The sequence below is a fragment of the Castanea sativa genome, chromosome 7 (genome assembly GCF_040712315.1).
Source record: "Castanea sativa cultivar Marrone di Chiusa Pesio chromosome 7, ASM4071231v1".
NCBI lineage: Eukaryota > Viridiplantae > Streptophyta > Magnoliopsida > Fagales > Fagaceae > Castanea > Castanea sativa.
Window position 1 is genome coordinate 24,510,492 of NC_134019.1, and position 15,963 is coordinate 24,526,454.

General features: G+C 34.9%; 1 protein-coding gene across 4 annotated transcripts; it reads right to left on the reverse strand.

Annotated features, from left to right (window-relative positions):
* Nucleotides 1-2,881: 2,881 nt before the first annotated feature.
* Nucleotides 2,882-11,887, reverse strand: LOC142644753 (inositol-tetrakisphosphate 1-kinase 4). 4 transcript variants are annotated; one of them, XM_075819328.1, is made up of 10 exons: nucleotides 10,960-11,887; nucleotides 9,228-9,309; nucleotides 8,970-9,002; nucleotides 6,442-6,562; nucleotides 6,178-6,270; nucleotides 5,738-5,857; nucleotides 5,465-5,641; nucleotides 4,669-4,724; nucleotides 4,461-4,569; nucleotides 2,882-3,369 (listed from the first exon to the last, which is right to left on the reverse strand). In XM_075819328.1, exons 1-9 carry the CDS (start codon nucleotides 11,139-11,141, stop codon nucleotides 4,462-4,464), a joined length of 972 nt encoding a protein of 323 aa, XP_075675443.1. In that variant the 5' UTR covers nucleotides 11,142-11,887; the 3' UTR covers nucleotides 2,882-3,369; nucleotide 4,461. The 4 variants fall into 4 exon arrangements, 3 of the variants coding, with proteins under 3 accessions (XP_075675443.1, XP_075675441.1, XP_075675442.1); XM_075819326.1 differs by having other exon boundaries at nucleotides 4,485-4,569; nucleotides 10,960-11,886; XM_075819327.1 differs by lacking the exon at nucleotides 8,970-9,002 and having other exon boundaries at nucleotides 4,485-4,569; nucleotides 10,960-11,886.
* Nucleotides 11,888-15,963: the final 4,076 nt, after the last annotated feature.

Consider the following 15,963-nt stretch of genomic DNA (forward strand, 5'->3'; position numbering starts at 1 on the left):
TGGATTAACTTGTAAAAAACAGATTGAGTCACAAGTCAACCCCTTTTTACTCCAAAAAAAAAAAAAAATCGACTGTGAGCCTTGTTTTTTTTCATGTCTAACAAGAAAATATGTTCCTTATTAATTAGCAAATATCAAACTCGGAGATAACTTGAGACACAAATACCATTGGGATTTAATGGTGTGCCGTGTGCGTTAACAAACAAAGGCAGCAGAAGAAGTCTATTTTTGAGCAAGCAGGAGTGAATAAAGACCATGATTACTCAGTCCATGGAGTGAATTTTCCTGTAGGGCCCGATCTTTCACAAGGGATGAAATTTAAGGAAGGTATTAGTGCCTTTAGTAAATTTGTGTACATTATTGTTTTTTGATATGCGAGGAACATGTAAGACATTATTTAAAAGAAAGGATGAAGTAGGAGTATAGATTTTTGTAGTCCCAATGTGCTTGACAAGTAAACTCATACAATTACCAACTTAAATTCGATCTAAAGCCCATGTACTCCTCGAAATGAACATTTAAATTGGCAAGATCTTATGTAAGGTGGTAGGTGCCTCTTGAGTTGGATACCAATTAAGATCCGATGAAGCCTAGGGATTGGTCATTGATGAGAAAAGCATGAATATGGTAGCAGTTTAGTGCAACATACCCAACTTTATTGAACACTTCGACAAATAGGAAGAGAACCACTTTGGGAGGAGAAGAAAAGAGAATCCTTTGGTGGCAATGTTAGCACCTGCAAGAGAGAGATCAGTTGGAGCTTTGCTTCCATTCAAGGTGAAATTTATGAGCTAAAGATGGCCATACAGATCCTCAAGTGAAAGATGACCAACTCTGGTGGCAATGAAAGTGACAAAAGACTCATAATCTGATCCGAGTCTGATTAAGAGAAATGAAACAAGTTCAAAATTGTAGAGTAATTGATCAATGGTAATCGATGTATCAGCAAGACCAGTGAATTGCGAAAATAAGCAGCATATATAGTATTGATTTAAAGTTTAAATTTATAAATGTCACATTTAGCTTCCTTTAAAGAATTAAGTTGGTCTAAATAGATCCCAAGAAAAAAAAATCAATTACCCCACACCGACGGCCTCCCCACTATAACACGAAAAGAAAATTCATTTTAGCTAATAAATACCTAAACTCAAGTGGTGCCATCATATTGAAGGCATCAATCTTAGGAAGTGATGTTAGCTTATCCACACGCCACCATTATCTTAAGGTCCTCAATACTACCTGTAATATCGATCGGAGGGCTCTTGCTCCCATTCCTCCATTCTCTCTAAGGAATTAATTTTGAAAAACAAAGAAAAATTTTGTATCAGTATTATCAATTATGCTATTTTCTTGACTAGAAAATGCTTATACTTTACGATTGGAAAATATATACTTTCTTTTCCTTTAAAAAAAATTTAATTTACTAATTTCAATTATGAAACTAAAAACATAAAGAAAGTGGAGGCTAATAATATGTTTGAATTTATGGTGAGTAAAGCATAATGCTGAGTAATTTTGATAGAGTTAAATTAAAAATGTCGTTTTTGTGTCAAATTGTTTGGTGCATTTTTTTCAAATCTATATTTTTCTATCATCATTGTAGTCATTAATACATCAATTCTTTTTTGTTCCAAAAGTTTTATATATAATTGGGTAATATAATTATATATATATATATATTTTTTTCAGTGTTTGGAATTAGGTGATAGATAGGATATGACAACATAATTTGGCTTACATAAGAAAATTTAGAGTATCATTTTTCTTAAAATTTGAGGGAAATTTCTAAAAATTTAGTATAAATTAATCATAAATGATTTTCAAGATTTTTTTAAAAAAAATTCCAAGTTACATCTACATATATGATTAAGTTGAACTGCATTAATAAAAATTATTGTATCTTTTCTTTTCTTTTTATTTTGTGTACAATGAATGGATGATAGTTTATTTTCCATGCACTAATTTAGTCTTTAATCTATGTATAATTCTAATTCTTATATGGTAATTTTCTTCATGCTTTGGCTTCCCCTTGGATGAAATCCTGTTCTATCTCTATTTGGATTTCATCCCCTTTAGTACATGTGTGTGAAGAATTGATCAAACAAGACCTTTTATCGAACGCATTACGACAATTAACTACATTTTTGAACTTGAAGGAAAAAGTATTTGTATGTACATTGTTTACCTCAACTCAAAACCTAGCAATCCAAGCTTTGCTCACTCTTTCTTTGACAATGTTTCTGCTGATGTTTTCCGCTGCAAAAGAAGCTTGGAACCTCGCAGGCTGGTTTGATGTCTAACCGCAATGTTCCTCACACTTTATACCTCTCTTTTTGTCAGTTAGCTGTTAGGCGTCCTTTGCTTTGTCCATTGGCAATGACATTAGCTGAAGGAATATTCTAAGGTTAGAGACCAATCTAAAACGTATACGTGGTAGAAGGGCTTGAAATTGAGAGTTAAACCGGTTATAGGTAAGAAAGAGTTAGAAGCTTAGAGTTTGAGACCAGTAATAAGATAGGATCTCAAGTGAAAAGGAGAATTGACAGCATATGGCAGGAAGATTATAGGACAGAGCCTTCGGGGAAACATAGGATAGGAGGAGCTACTCAGATCTGTGGCAGTGAAAGCCTACCACAAATCACTCCCCTCATTATAATATAAGGGGTGGGGAATTACAGAATATTGAAAACTATCATGAATAATTTCTCAAAGGCTCAAGGAGAATATATTTCAATGGAATTCAAAGTTCTGGTGCAAACTTCTTCATTGCATGATTGCTGGCTCCATTTTTCAAAGTCAAATCTCTCCCAATAAACCGTCTAGAACAAGATAAAAATCCTAATAAATTCCATATGAATTTAAGGCACCCACATTTTAAATCTGAATCATCAAGAATCAAATCCAATAACCAAGATAGCAATATTCCAATTCAACGGGAAACCAAAAACTTCTAGTTTTTGAAGGGGGGAAAAAAACTAAGACAAAAAGAATTACAGAAATTTCCTATAAAATTAAAGATAGATGAAAGTTAGTTGCAAAGTATAGCTTCACTTGTTCTTCCAATTATTCAATTTTCTAGATCAAAAATTCCATCAGAGAAGGAACCAGGGAACCAGATATGATTTGTCTCAAATGGGAGTTTACGTGGACATAGCAAACCTTTCATACCAATTAGTAACTACAGAAGTAAAAACTATATCTGTGCGTTTCTCAATGTCCAAGGAAGCCTATACTCGCAAGAAACATCATATACAGTGGAAATTTTTACTTCAAATAGTTACGTAGCAATTCTCTTCTTAAACTTGCTCTGCACTAGACTCAGAAGGAACTCTGTAAAAACACGCTCGTAATCTGGCATTTTCCCATACCCTGCAGTGGTTTCAAAAAGCTTGTTCAACGATCGGACTGTATGCAATCATATCGATGGAAAGTAAACCATAAGGCGTAGCTAAATTTTAAATCCCTAGGTCAGACATGGCAGAAGAATGAATATGAAAACATCATATACAGACTAAAGAGACCATGCGAGAAAGAGATTCCCATTTGCTTCAAATCTCCAGGGGGTTAAGTATTTATAGGCTACATATTTAACACATAATCCAAAAGGTGAAAATAATGCATATTGGTCATGATGCTCATGGTTACACTCTACATCAGATTGCAACATACATTAAAGAAAAGGGCAAAACTTATGTACAATTCTATAGGTCCAGTATATAAGTTTTCCCAATTATATACTGTATCTAAGTTTTGCCATAATGAGGAAAAAGAACATGTAAAAATAAACTGTGCTTCCATGTCCAAAACAAAAGATTTAGAAAAACCCATAAATTCCATGGGCCTAACAAAAGATTTAGATAATAAGGACATGCAGATAGTTGCATACTATTATATTTGATTAAAAAGAAATGATTGGCATAACAATTATTAAATCATCCAAAGCTCCATCTTTCCACCAAAAGATGAATCATGCCTTTACATCACTAACAGCAGAACTTTAAAATTGAGAAAAATCAAAATTATCCTCCTTATACTTCCTAAAGATACTATAACAATTTGCTTTCAAGTATTTTACTGCCCACAAAAGCTCAAAAGGATGTCAACAAAAAAGGAATCTTGAGCCCTATCCAAACATATTTGAGAAAGTGGGAATATAGGGGGACGCTTTTCAAATATATGAGAATAAAACCAATGACCCAGCCAGTCTGTAGTCATTATGTGTAATTTTTCCCATAATTTTCAAGCAAGTTATTTTTCAAATATCCTCATCCCATTCTAGTCAATTCCCATTTTACAACCAAAAAAAGAAAAAAAAAAAAAAAAGGGGGGGGGGGGGTCCGGATGTCAAAATCAGAGACTGAGATTTCCCACAACAAAAATGAAGTTAGCACTTGTGACTAAAGAATCCAGATTTCAAATATGTAATTAACCTAAAATGAATTGGAATAGAGTAATTTGACCTCAGTGAAAACAGATATACTTGCCAGGAAAGTAGTTTATATCAATGACATAAAAGACATCTCTGGTGCCATGCTCTCGGATCATATCTATGTTGAAGAGCCGGAGACCCTAGAAAATATGGCATAATATGGTTAAGAGAACATATAACATGACCTATCAATGTGAATGCTGCCACAAATAACAATACGTTGAACCAATATTACTTACCAATCGGCGACGGAGCTCTGTTGCAAGCTTCTCCAGCAGAGGTCTTGGAGGATGTTCTGCATTAATAATATTTCATTTAAGTGATGAAAGTCCAAGGACCACACCAACATCTGACCTCTGAGGCAGCTCTTTACATGCCTCAGCCACTTAAAATCACTCAACTGAACAAGACTATCAGTTGGATGCAACTGCTCTACATTTGAACTAATAAAGAGTGGGTTTGGGAATCAACTCCACGCCATTCAGTTTACTCGACAGCATACCAAAACAAATCTAGTAAGGTGGTTGGAACCACCTCATTCAACATTAATTCAAAATTAAATAAATAACACAATAAATTTAACAACAAAATAACTTAGGTAGTCAGACAACGGAGCTCCCTTGCAAACTTCACCAGCAGAGGTCTTGGAGGATGTTCTGCATTAATAATATTACATTTAAGTGATGAGAGTCCAAGGTTCACGCCAACATCTGACTTCTGAGGCAGCTCTTTGCATGCCTCAGCCACTTATAGTAACTCAACTGAACCAAGACTATCAGTTGGATAAAACTGCTTTACATTTGAACTAAAACAGAGTGGATTTGGGGATCAACTCCACGCCATTCAGTTCACTTGATAGCATACTAAAACATATCTAGTAAGTTTGAACCATCACATTCAACATTAATTCAAAATTAACTAAATAAAATAAAATAAATTTAACACCAAAATAACATAGGTAGTCGGGCTTTTAAATGAATTGCTTATGTCAAAATATTTCTTTGGGAAAAAGGAAAGAAAGTACAACAATCTCACCAGCAATGCTAGGGTCCAGATCTGCATCATCGGCAGAAGATAAATAGGATGAAACCCTTGGGACAGGGTACATACCAGCAACTTTTGATAGATCGCGTTTACCGTGATTTGGTAGAGAGAAACGCCTTACAACAGTTATAGATTCCCCTACAATATAAACTTTAAAGACAATTCCACCTAACAAAAAGGAAAGTAGAAAAAGAATTTCAAATAAAATCATGATAGTGGCTAGAATGGGGATGAAGATGTTCATGCATCAATTGCAACACATACCATGATTAACAAACTCCTGCAGAACCAAGGGAGGTTCAAGTTTGGCAAGGGATAATTGATCATAAGCAACAAATAGTTTATGTGACTTGGCAGTTCCATCCACTAATAAAGGCTTTGCAACTGAAATATAATCAAACAGACAAAAAAATTAATTATAGAAAAAAGGAAATTAGGAAATGCCACAATGATTGCAGAACAAGTAAATAATCTAATCAGGAATGACCTTCAGAAAAAGTCCCAAAAAATCCCTGTCCAACTGGTTCATATATATTTTTTGAGGCTTATGGGCGATCAATACAGGTCCACCAACTACCAAGACATAAAGAAATTGAGCTTTGGAGGATCTGACCATTGTAACCAACTGGTCCTCATCTAAACACTAGTTCCAAAATCAGTTCCAGCCCCCACCCCCCTAAAAAAAAAAAAAAAAAAAAACATACCCAGCGGCAACTTTAGTCCAGCTTTAGTAACTTCGGAAGGAATAGAAGATGGATCTTTTGTAACAACTATTTGCCTTGGAACACCAACCTTGCCTAAAATGCAGTTAACAGATATGTGTGAAATTTGGTCAGAATCACAGAAAAGCTATTCCCAAATGTGATCAATAGTTTCAAGAAAAAAATCTAATCAAAAGTCTTAGCAAGGGAAGAGGAAATGACAAAATATACTTCTTTCATTTTAATAAAACAGTAGTAAGAGATTACCATGGCAATCAGACAAGTTTAGATCTACCACGTCCTGAAGCATGGACTTTCGATTGCGTAGATGTTGTATCGCATCAGGAGGATCAAGGACTGTTACTTCAGGATGTTTGTGCCTATAATCCTTCAAAAGGGGGAAGAGGGGGAAAGATAAGTGCAAAATAAGCCCCAGTATATAGGCAGAGTACATCTTCAGCAACTATCAATAGATATAATTACTACAATTTAATTATTAATTGCAAGGATCAATCAAATTCCAGCCATATTGTAGATATAAAAATGCTATTATATCAGTTATTTAGCTGGCTAGGCATCTACAGAAGTTTACTAACACTCAGTTTGGGAAGAGTTAAAGAAATCATTTTGGAAAATTCCTTACATTACGTTGTTTGGGAGTTTTAATAGAGGGATTGGAAAAACCCATTTCCCTTGTTTGGAAGTTTAAGTGAAAGGGAATGAAATGGGTAGGAGAGCACTCATGCCTCTCTATTCCTTCAAAATCTTAAATTTTCAATCCCTCAAAAATTGGGAGGAATCGGAAGGAATGAAATTAGGTTTAATGAAATTCTCACTAAATCTTCAAAAACACCCCTAAACATTCAGTTCTTTATTTTAAAATAAGGGTCTAATAGTAATATTGTCATAAAATGCTTTTATTCATTTCCCTCTATGGAACTCCCATACAAGATTACTTACCTTCCATCCATTTTCATTATTTTATTTTAAAACATCCAAATAAAATTACTTAATTCTATTCCATTCATTTCCATTACTTAAATGCATTCCATCCATTTCCATTCCTTTATGATTTGCTCATTCCATTCCTAAAAGCTCTCTATTCATATTGGTTAGATAAGCAATGGGAGTACCTTGCCTACTCTACTTAAGATATCTTTTAATATGGTCAATAAATACTGCATGGTGCCTGTAACATAAGTAATGGACCATAAATTACCTGTAACATGTAATTTAGTCAAGACCACCCAAAAAAGAAAGAATAATGATAATGTGGAATTAGACATTCCAAGAGTTTGGTAGAGAATCGTCTGACTCTACACTTTTTACATATTCAACTAAATTCAGATCTAGACATTGTATGTAGGGCAAGAGTCAAGATAGTACTAATTCATACAAGATTCTTTTTTTTTAATAGGTAATAATACTTTTATTTGAAAAAAGATATACACACACACACACTGGAGCCAAGAGATTTAGGGATATTATCATTATTTAAAAAAAATTATATATTATGAGAAGAATTATAAATAAATAAATAACCGTACATTAAGAAGTTGCAGAAGGTTATATGTTGCACAATCCTCTACGATCATAAACCCTAAAGGCCCTCTAAATAACATGCCAGGGTCTTATCAAAAAGGAGAGACAGGCATATGGGATACTTTATTATAAGTGAGATAATTACACTAATGACTGGATTTCAAATTACTTGTCTTCAGATTTACCTATTAATGAATTATTTACTTTTTACTCTTTGGGTGGGGGGGGGGGGGTGGGGAACCTGATTGAGTAATGAAATGCATTGCTTGAGTTAAGGCAAGCATGAAAGCCCTAAGATTATTCAATGTAATACTGGAGCCAAGACAGGGACATGTTATGCAAGTAAAATGGCCACTATTCTGTTAGACTCATTTGAGGGTAAGGAAGGTATCAGAAAGACAGACAAAATAACCTTTATTGTACATGTTCAGTTGACAACTAACAGCAAAAAGTGGCGCAGAAATCCAGTTTGCCAATCAATGTAAATGTGCAATTTGAGTATTCTGGCCCAGCAAGAAAAATAAAAATTCAAGACCTTTTAAGTTTTTAGAAATGTACTGTTAAAATTTCACAAAAGCAGAAAAAATGAGAATTTTTTTTTGATAAGTAGAAAAATGAGAAAACATGGCTCAGTTGCTGCCTAAAATGTCTTCTACAATAACTTGGCAAGCCAATTGACACAAATATCATCAAAGACACAAGAACACAGAGCTATATATATAAAACACGTAGTTCTATTAACAATGCTACAGGGTGACTGCTGCAAGATTGAAGGCTACAAAAGTTTGTACACCCCCCCCCCCCCCCCCCCCCCCAAAAAAAAAAAAAAAAAAAAAGACAAAAAGAAACTACAATCAAAGAAAAATATATGCTTACAAACATCCAAGTCCAACTAAGTGAAGAATAACCTGATAAAAGTGCAAGAAAATTCCAACCAAGATCACCATCACCTAATTAAATTATCTAGATTCTGTAAAAAAAAATAAAATCCTCACTTTCTTGGATCTTTGGGGCACTGATCATAAATCACGAAGAGAAGCATGGGCAAGAATTTTGTAAGTTATGGTTAGACAACAACAGAAGTGTTTTAATAGTCAGGATATTGTTCAACCAATCATTGTTTAGTTCATAAATAATCTAGTTCGCATCTGTGTATATCATATCACAAATCAAACTGCAGTATCGCAGGTTCAATTCCTAATACAATATTGCAAAGTATAAATATCGGTACCGATGGGTTTAGATGGACAAACCTCAATAATCTCGCACCATTCCTTTGCCAACAACTGGAAGGAACATAATGCTTGTGAGACATTTACTTGAGAACTAGTATGCATCATCCACATACAGTGCAGATGATTTAGGGGGGGAAAAAAAAAGCAATGAATTGATCACCAATTTGAAACCATAACACCATGGACAACTAATAAAACCAAAACAAAAGCTTTACAACAAAAAGATACATTCACAAGTAGAACAATCAGAGTTTCAAAATAGAAATCATCACTAACCTTATGCAAAACAACATCGAAAGGACCTTGATCTGACAAAGGCCTGTTTACATCAATGCATACAAATTTTATCCCCTTAGTCCTGCAGTAAAAATAAGAACATGTTATTGGTCAGGCAACATTGTGGGAACTTCAGACATCAGAGGATAAAGCTTCTATCATCCAAAGCCCAACCAAAAAAAAAAAAAAAAAAAAAAAAAAAAAAAAAAAAAAAAAAATTTGTTTCTATCTATCGAATATACATTAATTAAACAAACCCAACCAAAGACTTTCAAATCAAATAGCCACCAAACTGTTTCCACTAATTGTAATGCCAAAGTTAAAAGCAACAAACTAGACCTTAGCTATTAAAACATTTTGAGGACACAAATTAGGAAAATGAAAATCAGCTTGTAAGTAACGTTTGGCCAAGCTAATTTTTTCAATTTTCCATGCAATAATAATGTACTAACCATGAACCAAAATCAAAAAGGCAAATGTTAAAGCTCTTACCAATTTTTTTTACAAAATACTTATAGACTAACGTGGCAATAAATGTTATTGGTGCCACGTCAACAACAATAAAAGGTCATACCCAATGCACAAAACTCCCACTTTTTCGAGATCTGGGAGAGGTGATTAGTAGGCAGCCTTATCTTCAATTTTTTTTTTTTTTTGAAAAGGCTGATTCCTGAACTCAACCTGCAACCTGTTGCTTTAGTAAAAGGCATTTGCCACATCAACAACAATAAATAAATAATTACTTTGTGGCGTGGGTTTAAAATTGACAAATTAGTTTGTAAAACATACTTAGCAAAATTTGTAGTATTTGTAGCATCACTTAACTAAAAAATTAATAGCCAGAATAAAATAATGCCAGCTAAACTCCAAGCTGCTGTGCTAACACATGTCAATGGGCCTTTACTTTTAAAACCAACAACCATAAACACAAGTCGAGCACACAGTATACAAAGATTGAGTATCTGATTTTAACTATTTAACAATGTCCACATGCAAATGTACCCAAGTTCCAGTGGCGAGAAATTATACTGTCTTCATGGTGGATCACGTCACTTGTCCACCGTTTCAATAAAAAACTTTGAACTTTTTAAAATTGCTAAGTCAGTTTAAATTTGTATTTATTTACTTATGGTAAACTGACTCAACAATTTTAAAGATATAATTTTTTTTTTCTCCCATAATACAGAAGCTGCTAGTCAAAGCAGTTACCATACCTTTAAAAAAAAAAAAAAACATAAATTGCAGAAAATCTAGGGTCACATGGACATGGGTCGTTAACCATTGCTAACAAACAAGAGCAAAGATTGTACAGTAAAACCCAATAATTTAGAAATAAAAAAAAATACATATATAAAATCAAATAGTCTACTAAGGAGAATTGACTTGGGGTTCGACATTTGTGGACTAATCCGAAAGGCATATATGGTAGAATATTCCTCATTTTCTTTGAAGGAAAAAACAAAGAAAACCCACAGATTCCCCAGAATTGAAGGCGAATTAAAAAAAAAAAAGTCAATCTACACAGTTTTCTAAAAGACCACTTTGCGAAAGTGATCTTCTCTCTGCCATTATCGACAAAGACAACCCACCAATGCCTTTTCGAACCAAACCAGAAAAAAAGTTATCAGAAACAAACTTTAAACTAAAAATGGAAATGAAAATGAAAATCTTTCGCTGTATATGAATATGAATATAAAAAACGAAAAAAAAAACAAAATGATGAAGAAATTACCTGGCGAGTCCACGAAAGTTTGGTTTCAAGAAACTCGTTTCCTTCTTCACTGTCAAGGCGTAGCCGACGACGAGATTCTGATGAGATTGAGGAAATCCGACGCTGACGCCGACGCCGTTCGAATACGTCTCGACTACCTTCTTCTCCTCTTCGTCGACGATTTTGCCGTTCAATTTTTTCATGCCTAATAAAGCAGAGGGAAGGGAAAATTGTTTTCCGAATCCCTAAATATTCCGCTGAAAGGAAATGGAATTTGATTTCCCTCTTCCCCTTAGTTTGTTTCTTTTTGTGGAAAATGTGTTGTGTTTGTGTTTGTGTTTGTGTTTGTGTTTGTGTTTGGGTTTTAATTTATAAAAAATGTATAGGGGGGAGCGGAATGCTCGAAGAAATGAATAGAGTGGGAATATTGGGAATCTTCTTTGTTTGGCCGGTGATTTCCTATTCTGTGGGATTCGTGTCTTTTTTGTTCTCTCTCTCTCTCTCTCTTTTTGCACAAAACAAACACTATTTGTGCATGCGTGATAATAAATATGGATTTTGTACAGAATATTATTCAGTTCTATTCTATGAACAGAAGGTTTCGCAAATGTTTAAAGGCCTCTCACCTCACGTACATCAAGCCTTTCTTTCGAGTCACCGGCGGACAGAGCAGAGAGAGACAGAGCAAGAGTGAGGGAGATTGTTTTTTTTTGCTCATTATTATTCGATATATAATAGTTGGAAGTGGGCGGAAGATTTGATTTTGAATGTCTCAGTTTGGAAAGCAGATTTGATTTGATTTTGAGAGCAGACGATAAATTTGATCTTAAATGCCTTCGTTAAAAAAAGAAAGAAGGAGAAATACAAGTATTATTATGGCTCTTGTTGAGAGATAGAGAGGTGGAGAGGTTTTATTACAATTTATTAGTGAGTTGTTGCTAAAGAATGAGTAAAGTGGAGGAATGAATGACTTTTAAATAAGAGTGTAACGTGTAGGAATGCTCTTAAAGAGGGTTGGATTATTTTTTTTTATTTTTTATACAATAGGAAAAGGGTTGGAAAGTTGGCGGGGTTAATTTCTCATTTTGTCCTTCTAATTATTACTTATTGTTTGGAAAATCTTTTTAGGATCTCACTATTGCTGTCTCCTATCCTGCTATGTCTAATCCCATGCTATTGCCATTAGGGGCGGCAAAACTGGATATGAGCCGTGATCTCAACACGAAACGATATAAAATTTGTAAGTTATGAGTTGAGATTTAATAGGTTTATGTTATATTTGGGTTGATACGGCTGATCCGTTTAATAAACGGGTTGAGTTAGTGTTGAACGCATAAAATTCGTTTAACCCGTTTAATTAAATGATATTTTTATTAATCTTATTAATTGTTGTGGTTTATTTTCTTTAACATATTGTGATTGGTTATTTGTGATATTGGGATATACTTTAGTTTTGAATGATTATTTGTGATGTAGTTATTTATTAGTTCTAAATTTTATATTAAAAATATTTATTTGTTTGTTTTTTCATAATTTTTTTTTTCTATTTTGATAAATCTAATAAATAGGTCGATACGACTAACCTGTTTAATAAATGGGTCGTGTTAGGGTTGAGAAATCTTGACCCGTTTAATAAACATGTCGGTTTAGTGTTAACCTATATAGTCGAATACTCATGAATTGACACGACACGAACCTGACACGCAAACACATTGCCATCCCTAATTGTCATGCATCTTGAATGCCTACTGCCCTAGTGCTCAAAGCACAATTGAACAGCCGAAGCAGGTAGAGAGATAGGGATGTGAGGTTTCAGGCCAGCCAACCAACCAAACAAAATCATGCTTATATTATCTCTCTCTCTCCAAATACATAAATGAGGGGGATTTCAAAGATGATAGTAATAATATGTAATATATCCCATGTTTAATTGAGGTTGTAGACAATTCGAGCTAAGCAAATCTTAGAAAACTTAGTTATTCATTTATACGTTGAATAGGTTTAAGTTTATTATCAAACTAGATTATACTACTATGTCCAAGTTAGGTTCATTTTTCAACTAATATAAACTCAAGCTAGTTCATGAGCCTTGAGTCAACTAAATGTAATAATTTTTATTTGTGAATTTATAAAAAATAAATTCACTAACTTGCATATTGTTAAAAATTATATATATTTATTATATTGTATTAAGTTGATAATAATAATTTGATGTGTTATGAACTTATTTACAAACTTACACAATTCAATCTCATATTTGTACAAGCACATGCGCGCGAGCGTGCACACACACACACACACACACACACACACATATATATATATATATATAAAACTTGAGTTTCTTACTCTCAAGTTTCTTCATGAGCACAAAATTATGTTTGGGCTTGGCTTGTTTAATTATTGAGCCTAAAGTTTGACTTAAGTTTGACTTATTTGCTAAATAAACAAAGATAAATAAGCTCTTGTCCTGATCAACTTATTCATGAACAGCCCGATTTATTTACAGCCCTAGATTTAACTCTCTATTCTGGATGAAATCTTCACAAACCTCCAAGTATGCTTTTTTATAATCTTTTATTTTATGTTTGAGACGCAGAGTGATAAAGGGAGAGGTGAAGTTAATTAAAATGTACTGATTTTGTTGTAGATTGTGATACGAAAGTAAGGTAGCTGATTATTATTATTTTTACTATATTTCCCTCTGTTTGTATTGTGATGGGACCTAGTAAAAACCATTCGATGATTTTTTGCAGTGATATTTTAAATGCCTCTAACAAGGCTCTTTGAAAAAGCCTATAGACATGGCTATAAAACACAAAATCGTGCGTCACACATTGCAATTGGAGACCTGGACATGTGACACATGCGTATGTGATGAAGATCATATGTTAGTTTTTTATTTTATCAAAATAAGATGAGATACACTAAATCATAGTACATGGAAGTAATTTTCTTATACAAAACAATAAAGCGAGCCAATTTAAATGAAAAGTCTTTACTTTTCATTGATCGGATTTGTTGTCTATAGTGGGTGAATTTGTTGTGTTCTTGTGGTGAAATGTGCTTAACCGCAATTATCACTTTAAAGAAAACGTTTGTATATGTCTTAAAATCGCATTAATTTTCTGACCATTCTCTCTCTCTCATAGGATTAGTACGTGTTCCATGCCTCCCATGTAATTCCAAGAGATGGATATGCAACTTACTTTTTCTTTGATCTGAAACCAATCCAAATTACATGGACGCCCTCTTTTGGTTTGAGTTTAAAGCTTTTCTATACGGTGCTAGATAAAGCTTTTCCTTTATAGGTTACCAGATTCAAAAGACATGCCCTACTTTCTTCAATAAAAAGAAAACCGCCACACCTTACTTTTTCCTTTAGACTTAATTGAATTCAAGTGTTGGTAACTTGGTAACTGGTTTAAACGAGTAAAGCTCTCGAGCAGCAAACTTTAAATATGTTGAAACAAGTTGTTACCTGAAGAGAATAAAATATGAGACGGATCTCTCTTTGTGAAGCACGACGGTACGGTCTTGACATGTGGATGGTCGACGGGTCAGTACTACTAGGACACGTAGTGGACGGTTGTAACATTTGGCCTCCGTCAGTGTTGATTAGGCTTCATGGATTCCTAACCGGAATCAACTTGCATTTCGCGATAAGTCTGATATGGCTTTGCTTGATCTCCACACAAACGTGAATAAAGGGAGTTCTTGCATTACACGTTTGACCATAACCAAAAGACTCCTATAAGGAAAAGAACTCTATAAGGAATGCAGAATCGAAAAAGTGTTATCCTAAAAAGAAAGGGTTTCTTGGGCAAGGCATGGATGATAACCCTACACCAATATAAATACCCCAAAACTCTCGTAAATCAAGGTACCCATTATTAGCTCGACTCTGGCATGGAAGGCTGTTACCTCGACCTACCATCTAATGGTCAAATTCCCCACCGAATCCGGAGTTGGGGAATTGCGCGAAAATCAGGTGGCTGCACGGGAATGCTACATCGCCATGATGGAAATGGATGACCACCTACAAGCAATAAGCATCGAGGAACAGCGAACGGTGGCGGAACCGGTGGAAGAGTTAGAAGAAGTACACCTAGATGATTCTAGGCCCAAACGGACCACGAGAATCGGCACCTTGGCTAGCCAAACAGTTCGACAAGCACTCGCATTATTCCTCAAAGAAAACCGAGATGTTTTTGCATGGAATCACGAGGACATGCCAGGGATAGACCCGTCGGTCATGGTCCACAGGTTAAACGTGTCCCCTTCCTTCTCCCCTGTCTGACAGAAGAAACGAGTGTTCGCTCCTGAATGAGATCGAGCAATAGCAGAAGAGGTACGGAAGCTACAAGGAGCGGACTTCATACACGAGGTATACTACCCTGATTGGTTGGCAAATGTAGTAATGGTTAAGAAGGCAAATGGGAAGTGGAGAATGTGTGTTGACTTCACAGATCTGAATAGGGTCTGCCCTAAGGATAGTTACCCACTTCCACGTATTGACACCCTGGTAGACTCCACCGTAAGACAAAAACTCTTGAGCTTCATGGATGCCTTCTCCGACTACAACCAAATTAAATTGGACAAGGTTGATCAGGAGAAAACCTCATTCGTTACGAGTCAAGGGCTCTTTTGTTACAAAGTAATGCCTTTCAGGCTTAAAAACGCAGGAGCCACGTATCAGAGATTGATGAACAAGATGTTCACGCACCAAATTGGCAGAAACGTGCAGGTTTACGTAGATGATATGTTGGTAAAAAGCGTGCGGGAGTCCGATCACCTGAGGGACCTCCAGGAGACTTTCGATACTTTTCAGTCATACAAAATGAAGTTGAATCCAAACAAATGCGCGTTCGGAGTAACCACAGGAAAATTCTTGGGATTCATGGTATCCTAGAGAGGCATTGAAGTCAACCCCGAAAGGTAAAGGCCATCATGAAACTATCTCCTCCAAGGACGGTAAAGGAAGTACAAAGCTTGACCGGGAAGATAGCAGCCTTGAACAGATTC